At 37.9% G+C, this 16,452-nt stretch overlaps 1 protein-coding gene across 9 annotated transcripts in view; it reads right to left on the minus strand.

Moving 5' to 3' along the window:
- Positions 1-1,057: 1,057 nt before the first annotated feature.
- Positions 1,058-16,452, minus strand: part of BNC2 (basonuclin zinc finger protein 2) — an 858,290-nt gene continuing 842,895 nt past the window's right edge. For 8 of the 9 annotated variants that reach the window (XM_073665382.1, XM_073665393.1, XM_073665365.1 and 5 more), the window contains one exon: positions 1,058-5,634. In XM_073665382.1, coding sequence (XP_073521483.1) covers positions 4,986-5,634 — 649 coding nt within the window. In that variant the 3' untranslated portion in view covers positions 1,058-4,985. The remainder of the gene's footprint in view (positions 5,635-16,452) is intronic. The other variant, XM_073665426.1, reaches the window with a different exon arrangement.

Consider the following 16,452-nt stretch of genomic DNA (forward strand, 5'->3'; position numbering starts at 1 on the left):
AGTTGTAAATACTGCACTGAGGCTGGCCAAGATTACTGGAGCACACTGTTACCTTCTGATCTTAGTCAGTCTCCAATGCTGCAGAAGCAAAATGCCTTATACAGCAGCATCAGAGAGTACACATTTTAGGCTAGAAGTGCAATGATTCAGCTGCTCGGAACTGTCAATCATGCAGGAGTGACTGCCCCCCAGAAATAAGGAAGTTGGATTGTTGGGGAGCCGCACACTCCTGAAGAGGCAACGTGAGACAAACCCTGTGAAGGGAACCTGTTACACGAAAAACAGATATTAACCTGCAGACATGGGGTTAATCTACAGGTTAATAGTGTTCTGAATCCGCCCAGTGCCCTCACTTAGAGCCCCACGGCTAGGAGGAAATTAAGTTTATTCCTCCCGGTAGTGTTCGGGTTTCTGTCACAGGGGTAGATCCGGTGTGGGTTCAGTCACCGCTCTGTGTAAAGAGAGTGGTGGCTGTAACCGTGCACCCGACACTGATTGACAGCAGACTCCAATGCTGATCCAGCTGTCAGTCAGTGCCGGGGGAGTGGTTACAGCCGCTGCTCTCTATACACAGAGCAGTGACTGAACCCATTCCAGTGCCACCCCAGTAATTGAGACATGAACGCAGCCAGGAAGAATAAAGTTCATTTCCTCCTGGCAGCGGGGCTCTAAGTGCAGGCGTCGGGCAGGGTCAGAATGCTATTAATATACAGATTAACCCCTAATCTGCAGGACAATAGTGTTTTTTCACATTCTTACAAATTAAAATATTTTTATATGTCAAGGTAAATACAATAACTAGTAGCATAACTAAGTTTTCGCCATTTGCATAATCATATCTTGTTTCTAGTTTATCTGGCCAAATATCTTGGTGGAATTGAAAAAATGATGTATTTGTATTTGCCACTTCGCTCTTTTATTATTAAAACATGTTTGCATTGAACAGTAAAAATCGTTTAAATCGAAAAGGTTCATTATTTCTTGAAACAGTGACGTTCCCCTGTTTTGTAGATAAAAGGCAGTACAAGAGAATTTTAGCATGGACACACATACAAACTGAGTAAGAAGAGTACACTTTACTTAATCCGGTTGCAATTTAACAAACACATACAGTATACATGAACGGTATAAAAACTAAGCTGAATACTATTCAGTTTAACCGAGAGTAGTACTTAAAACTCAGTGACATTTCCCAAAAAATGGTCATCAAAAATTCCTCAGCTTTTCTCAGTAAACATTAGTGTTGGACAATGTAAATTTAAATAAAAAAAAAAGTCTTTTACTGTTTACACAAGTATTTTCAGTCTTTTAATCACTTTTTGACCCAGGAAGAATCATAACTGGTCATTCCTTTTCGGCCAATTTCTCCAACAGTTCTTTAAAAAGAAAATGTTCAGCAATCAGTGTCATTGTAAATACTGTCTGCTAGAAATGTGTATGTTTGTAATCCATAAAGAGTGTCATGTACAATAAGACAACAAAAAAGAACGCATAGAATAAATTCCTTTGGCAAACATGAGACATTTGTTGCAAATATAAGAAAGGCGAGGATAATCATAAATAGCTGATACTGTAACTAAAACATATGATATTCAGAGCCTTGGAATTCTACATACAAGAACGTACATTGATGCATCTCAGAGTTCATATGCTTGACAGAGGTATTAATTGGAAAATAGAAACAGAGGCTTTAATGCAGATATAAATCTACAATTTTGGCAGAACGCTGAAGACAAGTAAATATCCTTCTCGTAGAAGAGTTTGCAGCAATGTAATGGTGCACTTGCTTGGGCAACATGCGTAAACACCGGAAACACATCAAAGTTTCAAGAAAAAAGTGCTCTGCGCTTTTTTTTTCTATTTTTCATTTTAAATTACTTTCTACATTTTTTTTCTCGTCTGCAGAAATCCCCTAAGAAAACAAGGAACAATATCTCTCTTTTTATTGTTTCTTTTTTTTTCATTGAAAATATGTTCCATTTGAGGTCAAGCATGTGATTCTCAGTTTTACATTGTAAGTGCTTCAACTTTTGACCCAATGTAAGGAACCTGTGATAATTGTAGAGTCACAAGGCCTTTGTGACCACCCAAATGCTAAGAGAAGTGTTTGTTGGTTTCCAACCTATATATCTTAATTCCCATGGCAAAGCCAAAAAGCGCAAAAAACACTAACACTCATGCATGTTTCTGGAGAAATAAATATCAAGGGATTGACTTTGGCTGAATCTTATATCAGGAGAGGTTAGGGGAATCATCTGGAACTATTTATTACATACAGGTCCAGCCTTGTAAAATTGGGATGCATTATTAAAATCTTTTACTGGAAGATGACTTGCGACATATGAATTATCTCCAGGGGGATGAACATCTTGTGTTTGGAAAACTATTTATTAGGGAAAAGTTTCAGTTACAATAAGATTCTTTTACTCTGATCAGTGAGCACATTCGTTTCTAGAGTTTTTCCTATAGTGAATTAACACTGAAATAGCAATATTAACAAAGCCAAGATAACAGCTTTTCGGGGATAATCTGATATTTTAATTGGATTCTTAAGTCTACCAGCATCAAATTCTAAAGGTGAACACTATCTTCAAAATATGTAGCTTGAATGACAACTATTTCTCCTAAATATCCACTCTCACCCCCTCCCTAAACAAAAATGCATACTCAGTTTGGCATGATAAGAGGGGAGTAAGCTACAGCCTGGACATTTCTGGTGGCAGATTTTATTCCCTAAGAAAAAAAGGTTCAGGTTTAAAATTAAGGATATGTGCACAAAACATCTTTTAAACTCGGTAAAACCCGCTGAGTTTTTCAAGCAGGTGACACTTCAGGAAATTCCTCAATTGCCTTTTTTGATGTCTCTCCCTCTGCTCTTTGTCGCTGCTATTTTTTTTTTTTGCCTGTATTCATAAAATACTGAGCAGCTTCCAACCACTTTGAAGCTTTGTAAATGTGGAGCAATTAAAGGGAATCTGTCATCAAGGTTTTGCTATGTAAGCTTAGGACAGCATGAGGTAGGGGTTAAAAGCACAGATTTAAACAATGTATGACTTATCAGGCTGTGTGCTGTGGCTTACTTACACTGAAGGTATGATCACCTTGTGATTATCATTGTCTGGACTATATGAGATGCACTTTCTAGTCTGACTCCGCCTCCTCCTGTAATAAGCAGCTCACTGTCAATAGACTATGTAGATACAGAGCCTGGTGTGGTGTGTACTTTCAGGTTACATCTAAGAACTCTGATTGTATCATAACAGCTGCACCCAGTTAACTAAGTGATACATCGTTGGATTCAGGGTCTCTTTTCCTACACTATGCTGCCCTCAAAAGAGGTAGAAAAAACCTGCTGACAGATTCCCTTTAAGAGAAGCTCAAAAAGACTGAACATATGTAAAGTAAATCATTTTTACATCGGAGTGCAGATGTTCAATATTTTTAACATTTCTTTAGTGCTTTTTCGTACGGGTTACATAATGTAGCCGCCTGTAATAGACGTTGTGTGCATATACCCTAACATACGTCCCATTTTTCTTAAGCCCCTTTTTCTATAGAAAATTTTGCAATTCCCTGAAATACTGTCACTTGTGTACATCAAAATTTAAATTTTAATTTGGGTGGAAACAAGCAAATACAATTTAAGAACGCTACATATCTACTACTGCAAAAAAATATTTTAAAATTAATTGTATATTATCCAACAATTGAATTATATTCTGGCCCTTTTTGTAATAGTTATGTAGATGAACTTTGCATGCCCAGGAAAAATATTGATTGCTCAATATGAGAATATACTATGTAGACAAGCAACCTTATACTGCTATGTATGATCTCAATCTTAGGGACAGCAAGGAGCAAGGACTGGAGTGCCAAAGTACGTTTCCCCCTACTATCATAATGTAACTTCTCTGTAATATTATAACTTTTTTCAAGAGCTCCATTTTCTATGGCTTACATTTTAGTAGAATTTTACGCAGTTTAGTCATATGTGCAAAATCTGCAGTTGTAACATTTTGCAAAATTCTAATAATACTTTTATTTCTGTTTGGCAACCATGCCATTTAACTGACTAGCCCTATAAGGCCATCCCAAGATAATGATATAATGATGTTATTTTATTCACTTCAGCACAAGAGGTGGTAGAGTTTTGCCAAGATCATACGTCTCTCAGCACTGAAGAGTTAAAATAAAAATATCATTATACACCAATGTAGTGTTTGGGTGGGGAAAGTGCATGACTGCTTTTATACAAATAGTACAAAAGACAAAAAAGATAAAAAAAGAACAATGTATAGTGCTTTAAGCATGCAACTCGAGGATGATACTACATGTAGCAGGTAGTCCTAAAATGATCATGTTTGGATGTCTGTGTTGCAAATATGTGCATTAAAGCAAAAAAAAGAACAAAAAAGAGCTAGACAGCGGCTTGTTATCCTGTATACAGCTTGCTGGGACTTCAACAGGATACCAGGAGTATACAACCATCAATACAATACTGTCCAACTAATGGGACTCCTTATTTACAGGTTTTTCTGCCATGCGTAGTCTCCTCCAAAGAATATCTCGGCAACGGCGTGATTTGTAAGTTTAAAAGAAAGAAATACTAATTATTTTTCTTTGCAAGCAATAGTCACTGGTATATTAAGACACTACCTTTGGAGATAACCAAGTACTTCATTCCGTAAACCAAAATTAAAAAAAAAAGGAAAGGGATAAGTGACTGTGTGTTTTTAGTTTTGTCAGTTCGGTAGTCATTTTCAGGGCAGTTTCACCAATTAGTGAAAATAAAAAAGCACCTAGTGTTTTGTAGTTTTCTTTTTCTCTGTTCGATAAAAAAGAATATATATCTAGATTTTTTATATATATATATTTATATATAGATATATAACATACATATACAATTTTTATATATGTACGTATATATATATAAATATGGAACAGTTCATTCTGTGAAATCTGAAGTTTATTTGTCCATTTGAAAGCTATTCCACAGCAGAAAAAGGAATGTTTTTATGGAGATTAGGGTTTTGACTGTGCCGATTTCGGCTGCGTACAGAGGAGAACATCATGTTACACCCAAAAACTTTGCATTTATGCATTTCCCGCAAATGCACTGTCTTGTAATGAACCCGCAAGGTTCCTTTGTTACTGTACATTTTGTGGCAAATGTTGCACATTATTCCACCGTTGCTCATGGCAAAGTTGTTGTATAAGGAAGATTCGATCACATCATTGCCTGGTCCCATGAGCGGCGCAGAGGCATTAGCCTTCTGAGAAGACTCCTCACTGTCACTGGCACCATCAATGTCATCAAGGAGGATACCCTCATCACTGCCTACATCAGACTCTCGAGAAGATTGGATACTGCTGCTAGACTGGATGCTGGAGGTTGTACTCAAGTCTAAGACCATGTAGTCATCTGCCAGGCACCGCCCATATCCATTGATGTGGGAATCTTCTGTACCAACTGGCGAGGTGGTGTCCTCTCTAACATCCAGGCCCATGGAATGTTGACCGCCATAGATTTTTGCCAAGAACTCATCTCGGAGGTTAGGCTGAGAGGAGTCCAGCCCCATCTCATCCAGTTCTTTGGTCAACAGTTTGCGGTGAAGGTTTATATTGGCACTGTGTCTGAAATTAAAAAACAATATATATAACATTACAAAACTCAGAAAAACACCAATTAGATTGTCAATGAAGCCATAAAAACACGTTCTATATCATCAATAAGGATGTTCTAAAAGATTATTATTTTTTAGTTCTTTAATTAAAACTTATTTGGCAATATTGTTGATTTAAATAAACCATTATGCAAACACATGCAACAGTGCACATGCACATAAAACATGCCATGAACAAAGCAGCCTGGTGATTCATCAACTCATGAGTGTAGCATGAATAATACAAAATTATGCTTATACTATGCATAAACCAAATACTGGTAATAATGGGTCATTTGTTCAATTGATACTAAAAAATGGGTGATTTTTGCGAGATTTGGCTAACATTTTTTCTGATTGATTTTTAGAATTAAATAATATGATAAATTCGAAAGTAGTGTGGTAGCTAAAGTCGCATGCAGTGGCATCATAGCTACCACCATGTTCTCACTTTATCCATTAGATCACCATCTGCAGTAATGCCCTGTTAGTTGCAAGCATTACTACTGTATATCTATATACATACTGAGGCTCAAATTAGTGGAGAGACACATGCAGTCTCTTTTCTACCTGATTTGCCAAACTGGTTATACTTTCTACATTGCAGTAAATTATAGGAATAAGGGCTCGTGCATATGGCTGTATTATCGGTCTGAGAGGGATTCGACAAAACATTGGATGTCAGTCCGAGTAAACGATCGTTGCATGTCCAAGATTGATCTGATGTTTGGATAGCACTTGGCCATGCAAGTCAATGAGTACGTGGAAACTATCGGACCACACTCGGATGGCAAAAAAGCAGTTAGTGTAGGTTCTGAAATGAGACAGTCAGTCAATCAACATCATACACACCATTGAGACAAAGAAAAGTTAGGATAACATACAGCAGTAGGACTTTTTTATTGAAGATCACCAAACAACTCAGAATAAATCATACAGAAGTTAAAAGTCGCAAATATGGTTCAAATCTATGTCCTTAATCATTGCATAAAGCCAAATTAACTTCAAATCAATAGGAGGCAGCTGTGGCCACTATCAGAAGACTGAGCAGCTCCACAATTGAGCATTTCCAGCTGGCAGACACCACCGACAGAGCAAAGCTGATCGGTGGGGGTGCCGGATCAGACATTGATGATCTATCTTAAGGATAGGTCATCAATGATAAAGTAGTGGACAACCTCTTTAAGCATCGACAGTTTCATTTGGCTTCATGCAATTGTTTTCAAATTTATAATTAACACAAAGAGGGAGGGTGCTTTAAACTTTGGGGGTGCCAGAACTGTGACATGAGGATCCTTGTGGCAGTATTAAGCATGAAAGTATAGGTATAGAATAAGTTCATTTGTACTCTTATCTCCTGCCCATTCTCTTTACAGAGGTTATCACATCAGCATTACAAGCCTTACTGTATAATGCTCAATCTAGAAATTCAGAAGTAGTAGATGACCACTATTAAGGACCCTTAGCTATTAACCAGAACATAAAAAAGAGTATTTCTTACACTAGAGCGGGGATGTCAAACTCAAACATATAGAGGCCCAAAAGGAAAACCTTGACCAAAGTCTAGGGCCAATCAGTATACAGTATAATGGGCCCCACATAGTCCTCCATACAGAATAATGGGCCCTACATAATCCTCCAAACAGTATAATGGCTTCACATAGCTTTCCATACAGTATAATGGGCCCCACAAAGTCCTCCATGCAGAATAATGGCCCCACATAGGGGTGGTGGTTCTGGTGTCGTGGGCCAAATACAATAATAATAATAATAATCTTTATTTTTATATAGCGCTAACATATTCTGCAGCACTTTACACACATTATCGTCGCTGTCCCCATTGGGGCTCACAATCTAGATTCCCTATCAGTATGTCTTTGGGGTGTGGGAAGAAACTGGAGAATCCGGAGGAAACCCACGCAAACACGGGGAGAACTCCTTGCAGATGTTGTCCTTGGTGGGATTTGAACCCTGGACCCCAGAGCTGCAAGGCTGCAGTGCTAACCACTGCGCCACCGTGCCACCCATAATCACCCTGTGGGCCAGACTTTAACATGCAGTAGAGGTGCGGCACATCCATGTAATATATGGAAAGTTCATTAATTGTCCTGAGTCTCCTCTACTAAAAAGGATTATCAAACATTGATGTGGCACAAAAAATGCCTTTATTTTCACAAGCAATATAAAAAAGAACATATCTATTGCACTCTGCATTTAATCTGCAATCCATCTTAAAGGGGTTTTCCAACATTTTAGAAAAATTTGCTTACAGTAGTGAAAGGTAAAAAAAAAAATAACCAAAATAACCATTGCTTAGCCATTGTGTTGTTTCCATAGTCACTGACAGTTCTGCAGCGAACAAGCGACATACATCATTCATTCAATTACTAGTCCCAGTGGTAAAATTTGTATGATAGTCATCACTACAACACTACCCTGGACCACCGAAGCAATAGCACTGGAACAGCAGGGGATGTAAGAAGTAGATAAGGGTTATTTTTAGAGATAAGCGAACCCGAATTGTAAAGTTTGGATTTCGTAATGGACAACTAGACTCCTGGAAGTCCGATTTAAAATTCGGAGTTCGAATTCTGAGGAGAGAGAGAGAATTTTACAGCACCAAAGTATGGGTCCCCATTGGCTTCTATGGGGCTCGGTTTCAAGTTTGGGTAGAGTTCAGGTACCAGAACCAAACTTTGGACTAAAGTTTGATTGAACCTGACAAACCCCAACATACACAGTTCTGCACATCCCTAGTTATTTTTATTTTTTTTATAACATTCCATACTCTTGGCCAAGTTTTGTAAAATCCCCAAATCCTCTTTAAAATGTCTCTTCGGATGACTTTTTTTATTTGCATGCAGTGTCATCTTATTTTAAGAGACCTGAAAAAACTATAGTTCATTTTTTACAAATTACGGTTGAAAAAAGACGCATGTCCATTAAGGTCAACCGAGGAATGGGAGAGGATAAAGTGAAGGGATATAGATACAACCATAATGCTTAAGTTCTAGAAGATTTAAAAACTATTAAAGAATAATACAAAAATAAACTATATATGAATATAATGATATTATTATTATGTAATTATCTGGAAATTCAAAAAGGAGCTTACAAAAAATTAGGTTTAAGAAAAGTAGAATAAAATAACACTGGGAAAAAAAGAATGCAATTCCTCAGATGGATGTAGTCTTTTTTCAAAAGATGATTTATGAAGAGCGCTGTCTGTTATTGCTGCTTTAGGAAAGGGGTATCTCCTACTTTCTGTTTGCTTGCAGTGAAGTAAAATAAAAAAAATGCCAATCTAATTAGAATGTGTAGACGTCTTCAATTTCGGTCAGGCCAAACTGAATGCACAAATGTGTGGCAATTCTGTAGGGCTGTGTCCCTCTCCCTCTGTCAGCACTAACAACTAGTCTGTTAATATAATTACATTGACTTTTATTCAATTAAGTGCCATCTCTTGCTTAAAGGGAAGGAGAATAAGAAAAAAAAGACGACTTTGTCAATTGATTCAGGTGTAACGCAATAATAAAGATGAACTCATGGCAGTGCATTAGCTCTGCACCTCATAACTTTGTAACAAGAGTTCATTCATAGACGTCGATTTCCATTATGCCACCTCAGTTGAAAAAGAATTGTTTCCTGCAGTTCTTGTCACTCTTTAATCTATTGCACTTTTGTTTAATAGCACTGTATGTGTAAAAAAAAAATGACCCGTGAAGCCTCCAACAAACCAGCTTGGCTTTCATTGTCTATCTATACAAGCTGTATCCTCAAAAGTTGGATCGCATTCACATGCAAAAAATTCACTTAACGGAGAAAAATTATCTGATGTCATGGCCTAAAGTCACTGAAAATGTAAAAACTTTAATGCATTTTAGAAGCATCATAGTTCACTGTTATGTGCATAGTGAGGAGATATGTGGTCATTTATACACTTTCTGAAAGACTGGTTTAGCCATTTATCTGCCTGGTGCACAGTAACAAACACTAGTTCAAGAGAAAAACATTTTTTTTTCTGACTACTCTATTTCTACAAGCTATGTAGGAACAATAGTCGGTAAAGTGGATTTCAGATCCAAGGTGGAAGGATAAAGTTGAAGACTATGCCTAAGGATACAGTAACACAGCCACAGATTCTCTCATCCTAGAGAATTGAGTCGATTATGCTAATGACACGCTGATCAAATTCTGATCAGAGTTTGATCTGAGTGTCAGCATAGTGTGATCTGATTCTCTTGGATGAGAGAATCAGAGCACACTGAGAGGAGAAGATGGAGAACAGATTTTCTCCATCTTCTCCATTGTGCGGAGTCGGACTGTACTCAGATGCAGTCCGATGCTTTTCACTCATCCATAGACTTGAATGTGTTAGTCTCATCTGATTTCAAGGTGAAATTGCAACATACTGTGATTTTTTTCAATGACAGATTCTGTCTGTGTAAAAGAATCATGCATCAGCACTACCCGATTGAGTAACATTGGTCCGAGTGTTATCCGATAAAAAATCAGATAGTCCGATGCTTTTCACTCATCCATAGACTTGAATGTGTGAGTCTCATCTGATTTCAAAGTGAAATTGCAACATACTGTGATTTTTTTCAATGACAGATTCTGTCTGTGTAAAAGAATCATGCATCAGCACTACCCGATTGAGTAACATTGGTCCGAGTGTTATCCGATAAAAAATCAGATAGCACTCATCTGATGTATACGCTGGTGTGAGCAAGCCCTAAGGCCAATTTCTATACTCACATAATGGCCTCTAATTCTAGCCCTAAGAGCATGACACAGCCTTATGATACTGATAGTTTGGTTGAATGGACCCGTAGTCATGCAGAAATATGCTAATAAACGCCAGTCCAAAGTTGACCCAAATGAATACTCACAAATTGGTTTGGGCTAAAATTTTATAGGACTGTTATAGACAAAACAAGATGCTTATTTTTCAGTAAGTCCAGACAGTAGCAACAACATGGCCAAAAACGTGCTTCTAGTTAATCATTTTATTTTGCATGGAAACGTTTATTTCACGTGCGAAACAGTGTGACCGATTGTAATGGCTGCACTTAGACAGTCGGCATATAAACTCCAAATGACTCCAAGTGTGCCAAATACCAAGCTAATCTCTGCTACATGCTACAGAATGAATAGCAGTGTCCTGTTATGTACACGAGAGCATGTGACAAATAACCGCCACTCACACTATAATCACTTAGAACTACTGCCATACTGAAATTAGCAGCACATTTAATTGGAGCTCTCTGAGGGTTTTGGTGGCTCCTTGAAGATTAATATATTAGCACTTTATTTATCACCTGTGTGAAGAGCAGCAACTGTTCCGAAAGTTATCAGCGCAGTAAGCCAATCTCTAATGCATAGCAACCTCCAGTCCCTATAGTGGTGACAGTGCTATAATGAGGCAATTTATACTCAGTGAATTCCTAAACCACACAATACTAGACCTGCTGCTCTTAACACAAAGAAAAACACAGCAGATCAGCTCTAATGCAAACCAAGAGAGAAGCCTATTAAAAATCATTCTGTCACTGCCAAACTATTTATCCCTACACATTTGATTATGCATTGCCAACAGGGATGACAAGCATATCTGCATCAGTTTTATATATCAGTACTAATTACTAATTAATATAAAGCCCTATAATTAAAGCCACTTTATCAAATATATACTAAAGAAATGTTTATATAGCATTCATGTTCATTAATAAAGACTAGAGCAGGAGTAGAGTGAGAGTGATCTGTGCACACAAGATAGAAATATCATGATCTTCCAACCTCCAAACCATTATATACTGTGTAGTCAAAATTAATGATAAGGAATTCGATTTGATGCAAATCAAATTTATGTCAAGTTTTATAAAAGTTGCAGGTCCCAAACAATTGTGAACAAGTTACGATTTGATTAAAGAAAAAATCCTGCCATTATTTTACTATTGCCAAAGATTGCATCAGCCCTAGAAGGATAACATAGTCTCTGGCATGACCATTCAGGGTTCCCCACAATAACTTGCAGCTATGACATCACATGGTATAGCAGCCAATCAGAAGGAACTATCATAGTCTATAAAAAAGCTAAGGCAGGGATTTCAGCAGCTGTGTTAAGGTGATTTATGATAGTGAGAGGCTGTCAAAACTTGTAGCTCAACAACAGAGATAGGAAGAGAAAGATTGAACTAATACTCCAGATAGTAATATGTTGTACAACTGCTGCACTGACAAAGATGAATGTGGTAACCTGTGATCAATACAGGGAATAAATTTATATGGGGAGAGAGACGGCAGAGGAGCCAAAAGCAGTGCCAGATTCAGTGTGATTGATCAGTTATATAGTATAGTTGACTATCTGTCGTTTGTCATACTGCATTTGAATTACAATTACCCATTTTATTTTTCATTCTTAATTTACTATAAAGAAGGAGCAAGACAGTACAATATTTAAAGGGTTGTCCACTACTTGGACAACCCTTTCTCTTACAAATGTTTTGCCCCGTTAAAATAAAAACACCTAAACTCACTTCCAGTGCCGGCGCCGTGCCAGCGGTGTCGACACTCGTGTTCCCGAGGCTCACTTGATGTTGTTACATCACATGAGCCCTGTGCACAATCAGCACCAGCTTCAGTATCCCCGCCTTTGGACAAATTGAAGATCAACAAGAAGCAAAGGCTGAGGCTGCTCTCTGACTTCCTCTTGATGTTAGATTTGTCCGAAAGAGGGGACAGTGATGGCACCATGTTATAAATGCTGGCTTTTTGGCCGTGTACCTACCTAGCATTTCTTATTACATTCTTTTTTAAAAGGGGGTTGAATTTTTTGAGAAATAAAAATAGAAAAACTTTTTTTATTCAAACATTTACCTGTTTTTTTAGTTCTTTTTGCCAATGGTTGCAAAATTCAGGTGGGAAAGAAAAAGTCGCAATGGCAATGGACGGGGTAATGTAAAAGAAAAAAAAACATACTATGCCAGTAGCAGCACCACCACCACCACCATCACCACTGATACCACCAGCTGACTTGGCAGTAGTACTACTAAATGCTGGCCACAATTAGCCTTCTTTGCCTTCAGCAAGCTTCATTTTGGTAAGAAAGCAGAGGGAGTTGTTGAATACATGGCACATCACTCATCTTAGTTCCATCAGGATGATGTTACCTCTGATAGCCATACCAACAGTTTGAGTCAGTGTTCTGCACAGAACAGTCTTTCTGATCACAAATTACCAAGAGGGATAATTTTTGGATCATTTATATATTTTTAAAACCATGAAAAATATGTATGTGCACTGTGTTATTAAATGAGCCATTGGTTATTTTCAGGTAACCATCCATTTCTATGGTGAGGTGTCTTTGACATTACTATACTACAAAAGCCGTGTTTGTGCTTTAAGAGCTTAAAAGGGGTTGAACACAGTCCTAGTAGACTTCAGAGTGTTAAGGTTCGCTCACACAAGCTTATAACATGGTCAAGTGTTATCCGATTGGTTACCACTCAGACCAATGTTATACTATGGGGCAGTGCAGATCTACGATTATTTTCTCATACTGATCCGGCATGAGAAAATAATGGCAGCATGCTGTGAGTGCATCTGAGAATTGGATCGTATGCACCCATACAAGTTTATGGGTGCGTGTGAAACATCGGATGTCATCTGAGTGCAGTCCCATTACCGCTGGCGCAGGCAATGAATGAGATAGAGAAATTACTTTCTCCATCTTCTTCGCACCTGTGCTGCGATTCTCCCGTACAAGAGAATCGGAGCACTGTGATTTGACAGTTTGAGCTGAGTGCCATTTGCATTATTGACCCTATTCTCTTGCATGATCCTGAGCTTAGACGCGTCTTTTAAGAGCAGTTGGAGGCATTGCAGTTTTGCAATTCACATCAAATCGATTTGCTGTGAATGAAATGTTTTTGAAAAATTAATCACACCTGGAAAATTTGAATTTCAAAAGATTCAAACCCTTCTAGTTGTTGTACATTTTTAATTTAAGGAGATTGACCCATCTGGGACATTCATGGCATATCGAAGCATGCTTGGCCACTTTTCCATTCTCATGATGTTCCTGAGATGAGGGTTCCAGTGGCATTTACTTGCGATTTCATGAATTGAAAATATAATTACTATCTGTTTTATCGCACATGCTATTTCTTAACTTAGGCTTTGTTTACTTGATGCATTCTTGTTCCAATTTTTCATTGTCATTTTCCAAAAACATGGTAAAAGGGAAGTAATTTTTGGAAATTCTTGGCAAAAATTGCATCACTGCACCATGTGAACATACCCTTATGGTATTTCACACATACATTTGTTGTGGACTTTAATACAGATTAAGGCCACATTCACAGGTTCAGTATTTGGTCAGTATTTTACATCAGTATTTGTAAGCCAAAACCAGGATTGGTTGAAAAATGCAGAAGTGGTGACATGTTTCTATTATACCTTTCATCTGATTGTTCCACTCCTGGTTTTGGCTTACAAATACTGAGGTAAAATACTGACCACATACCAATTGTGTGTCTGTGACCTTGAAGAAGTTGTCCACTACATGGACAACTCCTTGTTATTCCCCACACTTGGCCCCAATAACATAAAAAAGCCTATACTCACCTTTCGAGCTGGTGCTGTTCCCGCGGTGTCGGCACTCGCTCTCCCCGGGGAGTCCGTGCTGTTGTTGTGACACGTGACGCCGGCGCCCAATCCTACCTCATGTCGAATTGAACATGAAGAGGAAGTCGGAGAGCAGCTGCAGCCCGAACTTCCTCTTCATTTTCGATTTGTCAAAAGGCGGAGACAGTGACGTCGGTGGTGATTGGGAGCCGGGGTCACGTGTCACAGCAACTGCATGGCAGCCCTGGGACCACGAGTGCTGACACCGCTGGAACGGCGCCGGCACGGGAGGTGAGTATAAGCTTTTTTATTTTATCGGGGCCAAACATTTATTTCAAGCAGGGGTTGTTCAAGTAGTGGACTTTAATGTGAATTTGATTGCATTCCAAAATGTGAAATAAGAGGTGAAAGTTGACACTGTGTGGAATTAAAATCTATAACGCAGATCAATTTCCACTGTGGATGACATTTGGTAAAATCTCATCCACTACTGTGGTGTGTTGCACATTTTATCATAATCCCGACAAATCCAGATGGAAAATCTGCACCACATCTGCTACTTGTGACCAAGCCCTTATTGTGATCTGCTTCAATAACAATATTTTCATTAGTAGATGCAAAATACAATAAATGTTGTTTAAAATAATATAAGGAAAGAGATGTCATGTTGGTGGAATGTAGTCTGACGGAATAACTAAGCCTCAGTGATATTAATAATGTTTCAGCAATAGCCCCTCCATCTCAAGCCTGTACACTTGTCTACCAGTGACGGCTATCCTAATGAGTACTGCACTTGCATTGTTCTGTGCTCACCTAATGAAGCATTAACCTCTGATTAATCAGGTGGCTCTTATATTAATCGTGCTATTGTCACATAACCAATATCTATCTGTAAAAACAATTTAAAAGCAGACAACGTGTCAAACTAGCAATCTGGAAACCATTATTTTGCTGGGAGACTTCAATATTATCCCTACAGTAGAGATACGACTAAATTTGACTTCTTACCACTAACTTTTCTTTTTAGGGTATGTGCCCATGATGCAGAAATGAAGCAGAAAATTTCTGTAGCGTTTCTGCATGTTCTTGGCAGTAAAAAAGCTTGCGGATTTTATAAGCGTTTTGATGCGTTTTTGCAGCGTTTTTACATGCGGATTTGACTTGCGTGTTTCAAATGCATTGGGACCTCAAATCCGCATGCAGAAACACACAAATAATGGACATGCTGCGGATTTTTCCGCAAGGTACATCCGCTGCAGCAAATTCCGCAGCATGTGCACAGCACATGCGAATTATCATTTGGGATCATGGGGCACGGATTACCAAGCGTTTTGCAAGCGTTTACGCTACGGAAATTCTGCAGCAAAAACGCTAGAAAAACTCATAGTGGGCACACATCATTATGAGGTTTTGTCACAAATGCATTGGTCTTCCATATCAAACATGGACAATCTAGTTAATTATTTGATATTTGAGTAATATGGAAAACATTTAAGTCTTATTCAAATGTTCATTTTTACAAGTAAAATATGAGCCCATTAGGCTATTCTCTTACAAGAGATTTTGGTGAGTTTTTTATGCTGCATATTTTCAAAAAAATGCAAGTAACCCATTTTATTTAATGGGTGCAGATATGGTGCAGAAAATGTTAATATATAACTATTATATATTTCTGCATTGATGGATATAGATTAATATATGTCCTATGCAACTATGGTTATAATTGTTGTACCTGTATTATCTTATCAGATTACCCTATGTACCATATACCTTTGCATTATATATAGCTGAAGGTCAAATGACCTTTCTGCTGAATTTTTACTTATACATTTTGGGTTTTGTGCAATACATGGTCACCTAGTTGCATGATTACTAATGGGCATTCCCACTATGCACTTTATTATAAGTGTATTTTGTCTGCTATGGTGTTGTTTCATTTATGATTGTTTTTTCTTGTCTAATAAATATAAGTTTATATTATTTAGGTTTGCACATTTTTTGTGTATTTCTGTCCTTACATTTAAGTTTAGTGTTTATACATAATGGGGTACCCTATGTCTATATCATGGCTGTGCATCCTATTTTATACATAATGGTGCAGAAAATCTGCAACATCAAAAAAATTACCAAAAGCTCATCGTGGGAACGTAGCCTTATAGTT

This window comes from Phyllobates terribilis, unplaced genomic scaffold (assembly GCF_046119375.1).
Source record: "Phyllobates terribilis strain yellow unplaced genomic scaffold, ASM4611937v1 Scaffold_1__5_contigs__length_1240528914, whole genome shotgun sequence".
Taxonomy (NCBI): Eukaryota; Metazoa; Chordata; class Amphibia; order Anura; family Dendrobatidae; genus Phyllobates; species Phyllobates terribilis.